The 6555-nt window shown below is 39.3% G+C and overlaps 1 protein-coding gene across 1 annotated transcript; it reads right to left on the minus strand.

The window, feature by feature from the left end:
* Nucleotides 1-2903: 2903 nt before the first annotated feature.
* On the minus strand, nucleotides 2904-5392 carry LOC110324895 (disintegrin and metalloproteinase domain-containing protein 21-like). Its single transcript, XM_021202628.1, has one exon. It carries the CDS (start codon nucleotides 5302-5304, stop codon nucleotides 3052-3054), a length of 2253 nt encoding a protein of 750 aa, XP_021058287.1. The 5' UTR covers nucleotides 5305-5392; the 3' UTR covers nucleotides 2904-3051.
* Nucleotides 5393-6555: the final 1163 nt, after the last annotated feature.

The raw sequence follows: 6555 nt of genomic DNA on the forward strand, positions 1-6555 counted from the left end.
CAACCGACCCTATGGAGACAAGCTGCAAAATGGGACAAAACAGAAACTTATTTAGTGGCTTATATGTTGGAATTTGCAAAGGAATTCTGAATGAGAACTTTATATCTTTTAATTAAACCAATTATCTGGGACTTTCTGAAATAAAATTTCCATTAACTACCTTTTCCAAGGTTCTGGTATTGTATATTTTAAGAAGTAAAATGCATGTCTTAGTTACTACTAAGAATATTTTAATGGAATAAGGCATGCCCTAGGAAGACCATACACTTAGGCCTTAATATACATGTAGAGTCATTCTTGATTTCTATCTTGGGTAGCCACAAGGTAGGAACATTCCAGTGTTTTCACCTTTAAGAGAGTTCTTTTCAAATAATGGCCCAGTAGTTTCTAATAATATGAAAAGGAGAGCATTGGTGGCCAAGTCATCCAGCATAGAGGTGACTGACATTAAGCACGTGTGCTATTTTTTTCCTCTTTTTTCTTTATTAGGGACATTCTGGCTAAAAAGTTAAAAATTAGCAGTAGCTCATTAAGCTCTCTTGCTTGGGATAGTTATCAGTATCTTCTTGTAGTCATGAATTTCTATTTTTGTGAACTCAGTCACTCCCAAGGTGGTCTTCAAATAGTCAAGAGGCCCATAGGAAGGTAATTCCCACTACATCATACCACTTCTCAAGGAAATTCATCTTTCTTCGTGGGTAGAATATTCCAAAGGGCCATGTTTGGTTAAATACTATTTTGGGGATACTGTAGGAGCCCTGGGCATCACTGGACAGACATTAGAGTGTGTGGTGGGGTTGCTTCCAACACTGGAGGCAAAGTCATCTCTAATAGTGAGATCACAGGTTGAGTCAGTATCCTTTTTAAAAATATTTTTATTAGATATTTTCTTTTTTTACATTTCAAATATTATCCCCTTTATTAGTTTCCCCTCCAAAAAAGCCCTATCCCCTCCCCCCTCCGCCTGCTCACCAACCCACCCACTCCTGCTTCCTGGCCCTGGCATTCCCCTATACTGGGGCATAGAACCTTCACAGAACCAAGGGCCTCTCCTCCCATTGATGACCGACTAGGCCATCCTCTGCTACATATGCAGCTAGAGCCATGAGTCCCATCATGTATTTTCTTTGGCTGGTGGTTTAGTCCCAGGGAGCTCTAGAGATACTGGTTAGTTCATATAGTAGTTCCTCCTATGGGGCTGCAAACCCCTTCAGCTCCTTGGGTACTTTCTCTAGCTCCTTCATTGGGGACCCTGTGCTCCATCCGATGGATGGCTGAGAGCATCCACCTCTGTATTTGTCAGGCACTGGCAGAGACTCTCAGGAGACAGCTATATCAGGCTCCGAGTTGGCATCCTTTGAGGCAATGGTTTTACAAGCAGTGAAATTTGAGGTCAGCTCAATGTCATTTCCATCAACCAAAGCACAATAGGAAACCAAATATGAAGGGTCACTAGCTCAGATATTTGTCAGTCCTTCTTTCTATGAAGCTTAGGAAGTGGTCTACTACTTGTTCTGTTTGATGGCAATGAGGAAGAGGATGTGAATTTTCTTGTACCAGAATCCAGACAGTTGCTAATAACCACCATTAAATGGTCAAGAGACTCCAGAAAGCACAGGAAATGGTTGTCAAAGACTTTATCAGATTAAAAAGTCTTCATTTTTTAATTCTTCTTAATTTTTAAGGTACTGACAAGTAATATACTGTGTCCCTTCAGAGACAGAGGCAAACCATACTGGAGAAGGTGCTGAGATAGGATTTTGAACAATGTGTTAGCCAAATCTATGAGAAGAAAACGTGGACCAGCTGTTTGATAGAATCATTACCCTCTCCAGGACCCCCATCAGTACCTCCCAACTCACCCCTTGGTATGGAGGTTTTAACACAGGCCTTTACACACACCTGGCAAGTGCTGTCACCAAACTAGGGTTTTTTGTTTTGTTTTGTTTTGTTTTATTTGTTTGTTTTAGCTTTTTTGTTTTGTTTTGTTTACTTTTTATTTTGAGACAGCATATCACTAAAGTTGCCCAACCTGACTTCAAACTTGAGATTCTCCCACCTCAGCCTCCAAAGTAGTCAAGATTACAGGCTTGCCTCACAGGCTTATTAATACTATTTAGTATAGAACACTGATCAGTTCTTGTATACTTAAAGCTTTTTAAATAAATATAATAGTCCAGTCTCAATCATTTGGGAGATAGCGAGGTTAAGAAAAAAAACAAACACAAAAAAAAGGCATTAAACTCTTTTCCTCACACATCCATATATTTTAGAAATGTCTTTTTTGATTCTTATTTTACATTAACAATAGAATAAATGATGATCTAATACAATTGAGAACAGATCATGACAATGGTAAGAATAGCATATACTAAGACAGCCCAAAGTTAATATAGAAGCTTCTAGAAAACTATAAAAATGAACCTCACAAATATGTACTTTCTTTTCTTGAAAAAGTGTGAAAGACAGATTTTTACATGTAGAAGTATAAAGAATGTGACAAAACCTTTGGGTACAGTAGAGTAGAAAGCAGGGCATTCACTCGGCTTGGGTAAGATCCTGGGTTCTTGGCTGGGCTGCTTAGCACCATAAACCAGGAAGAGAAAACAATTTCCATCAAAACAAACTTAAGACGTAGTAAATTATATGACATTAAGAGGCTAGAGCGCTGACCCAGCAGTTAAGAGTGCTTGCTGCTCTTGCAGAGACCATGAGTCTGGTTCCCCAGCACACAAGCTGGGTGATCCCCAACCACCTATAACTCCAGCTCCTTGGGATTCGACTCTGGCCTCCACAAGAAACTGAACTCACACTTACACACAGAGAAATAATGAGAGAGGTGAAGAGAGAGAGATAGAAAATATGAAATAATTATAAGAAATTTAAACATAGAAACAGAATGCTAATTCCCCAGTGATTTTATTTCAAGATGAAATTCTCAGATTTGTGAATGATAACATGACTGATGGGAGACAATGGAGAGTTTCCCATGGTCAATGACAAGGATTTTGTCCATTTTGTGTGGCTCCAATTAGTTTAGGATGAAGTCAGTTAACTGTCTGCTGGGGGTCTTTGGGACACTTCTGGACGTAATACTGCTTTTGCAACTGCACCGAAAATAATCAAAGCCACGATAAGAAGAATGCGAGCACCTAAAATGATTAATAACCTGTTGATACTCACATGTATTTTGGCTCGATATCTTCTCAGAGGGTTAGTTACAGGTCCACTGTTTATACTACCACCTTTTCCTCTTTGTGAACAATCTGGTGGTTGCCAACCTTGAACACAGTGACAGTTGTCATTGTTGTTGCACACCCCTCTGAAGTTACACTTATTAATGTTGCAATTAAAATTCAAAGTTTGATGAAAAATACATCTCTGATTTTTACAGTATTTGCCAGGGCCACAGGTTGCACCATCAATTACAAGCCCTATTTCTGGAAGTTCTGTCCCATGGTGTATATCATACCCAAAGCACTGTTCTTCTTTAACATCTTGAACCTTTAGGTGATAAAAGGTCATGTGCTCACCTCCACCAGGAATACGACTGACACCATCACAGTGGATCATTCCACAAAAAACATCCTCCTTTTGACATGGGACAGGTTTGCTTCCTCCTCGTATGATTCTAATACCACAGTTTCCAAATCGGTCACCTTTGACATTTAATTCGTTATAGCATGCTGGTGAACCATCCTTTACTTGGTATCCAAAAAGAGCTTGACACTGCAAATGACGGTCACTACAGTTTCCTGCTATGCAAACTGCTAGTGGAGAACAAGGAGTTCCGTCCATGACGTAAAAATTTCCTGGGCAATGCGCTGAGACTCCATTACAGTACTCTGGAAGATCACAAATACCATTTTTGTCTCTGCATATTGTTCCAGTGGGTGCAAGCTTACAAGATAGACAGCAACCTCCTGCAGCACAAGAGCTGCCCGGAGTAAAGTCACAATCGACTTCACAACACTTATCAGTGGTACAGTCTTTCATAGAACCACAGTCACATTTCTCACTGGCCTCCACTCTCTTATTTCCACAACGAGGAACTTCATAATTTTGTCCTTTATATGTGCGACGCTCTACACTCAAGCAAGCGTCCCAGTCATGGATCCTCATATGTAGCTCAGTATGGGTACAATTACTAATCATATCATGTAGAGTAGGAAATTCATCCATGAGACAACTGCTCCTTCTGAAACAAACACAGCCCGGTGTATCATGTTTTACATTCAGAAGGTGACCCACTGCATGTGCCATGAAAGATCCAGCCAGAAATAAATGGTTTGTTCCTACATATGTATATAATACTCCCCAGTTGGGGTTGCATATTCCATACTGAAAGCCTGCATAATCTGTATTTGAAAGTCTCTTTCCAAGGAGAAGAGCTGTAGTGGCATGCTCAAATTCCCAAAAGTATCTAGATTTCCAATAGCCAAATAATTCCATAAGTCTCCAAACATCGTTATAATATGAGGATATCGGGTAGTGGTCATAGTCATTCCAAATACATACAGCACGTACATACACAAGCAATCCACTGATTTTATAAATGCTATCTGCAATGCTGTTCATAATCAATATTAACTCAAGTGAGGCGGTTGAATTGCTCCCAGCTTGTTTGAATAATTCATGAGTCACCGTGTATTGTATTCCTATTCTCTTCAAATGGTAACGCCACAGATATACAGGGGCTGCTCTGGGACTTCCAGCAAGCTTAGTCTCTTCAGGGGGGTCACCTACCTTTGCCATAATCTCATCATTTCTACACTTTTTAGACTTACGTGACCTTTCATCCACCACAAGCAGAGAAATTACGTGCTCAAATTTGGAAGAAGATGCCAAAGGTTTGATTTCATAAGTGAAGTCATCCACCTGTATCATGCCTTTCAGACCTCCAGTGCAAGTATCTAATGTAGCTTGGGACCCAGGGACTCCTTCCAGGTAGCTGTAGAAGTAACAATCCCGAGGGACAAATGGGTAATCCTNCTGCTGGGCTCCTTGGTCATTAGAGGTATATACAGGAAAATTTTGAGGAATCATGTTTTTCTTGAGTTTCATGTGGACCACATGTCTTTGTCCCCTAAAGCGCATGCTATAGGTGATGTGCCCTGACATATCACTTTTGCCCATTCTCTGGGGAACCTTCCTGGGGATGACAACTTCAGAGGTAGAAAAGCGCCATTTGGGTGGGCCACGGGAACAGCAGGCAGGAGACAACAGTGCCCAGAGCACAGAAAGCCAGAGAGCACCTCTCAGGAGGGCCAAAGTCCAGGTAGATGGTCTGAGGAAGGGAGCCATGGACCAAACCAAATCTGGTCCACTGGGTGACAGACATCAGAGCATGAGGAGAGCAGAGTGAGGCAAGAGGCTTACAACCTCTGCTAAGTAAAGGGAGAGAGGTTGTTACATAACAATGCTGTGCTCATCTAAGCATTGTGTGCTCAGTGATCTGGAGACCCTATGGCAGAAGCCCCAGGGAAGAGCAAAAAGTGGGTGACACTTGGAGAAATAAGTATATATTTGAGTTAATACAGCTCATATCTGACTGTGAAAATATAAGTGAGAAAAGGAAATTTGGGAATTTAGGACAATTATATTTTATATTTATAGATATATACATATATAAACAATATTATAAAACATAATGTAGCATATAATATATAACATACACATAATATATATGGTATATATAGTACAGTATATACTTTATGAGGAAAGAATTGACCATTTAACTGTATCCAGAAACAAATATTAGTAAAACATTGGGTGTTCCTCTATCAGGGATATGTGGGAAGAACTATTGTATATAGAAACGATTTGAGCATTTTTTACCTTCATTTTGAGTTTTAAGACAATATATGTGTGTTTACATATATCATACACCATAATATATTATATAATATAAAATGTATATCTTATAACATATAAATAATATATTATCACTATAAATCATATAAAGGAAAGGATTAAACATTTAATTATGTCCAGAAACAAACATTAGTAAGGCAGTAGATGTTTATCAGGGATCTTGTGGAGAGAATTATTGTTTATAGAAATAAACTTGGGCATTTTTTATCTTACTGGTCTTTTGTGAATATATTTTTCTGAATTTGTGGTTTATTCTGCATGTGTATACATGTTTCCTTGTGAACTTTCCTTTGTGATTTTAAATTCTGGTTTATGTTTGCCTATTTGTTTGTCTGTTTGTTTCAAGAAAGGAAAGGCACAGAGCTAGGTGGGTGGGAAAGTATGGAGGATCAGTGTTGAGGTCCAACTTGGAATTCAGGTTCTGAGGAAGGCAACAAGGCTGGCATCAGCAGGAGACAAATGCTTCTGACTTCTGGCAAATTAATTCTCTCCTGCTATTCTGAAGCCAGAAGATGATGACTTCTAGCGATTTAACTGTCTTTTGCCATTCTGGGGCCAAAAGACAATGGCTTCTAGATATTCTTTTGTAAGAAAAGAAGAAGAAGAAGAAGAAGAAGAAGAAGAAGAAGAAGAAGAAGAAGAAGAAGAAGAAGAAGAAGAAGAAGAAGAAGAAGAAGAAGA

This window comes from Mus pahari, chromosome 7 (genome assembly GCF_900095145.1).
Source record: "Mus pahari chromosome 7, PAHARI_EIJ_v1.1, whole genome shotgun sequence".
Lineage (NCBI taxonomy): Eukaryota > Metazoa > Chordata > Mammalia > Rodentia > Muridae > Mus > Mus pahari.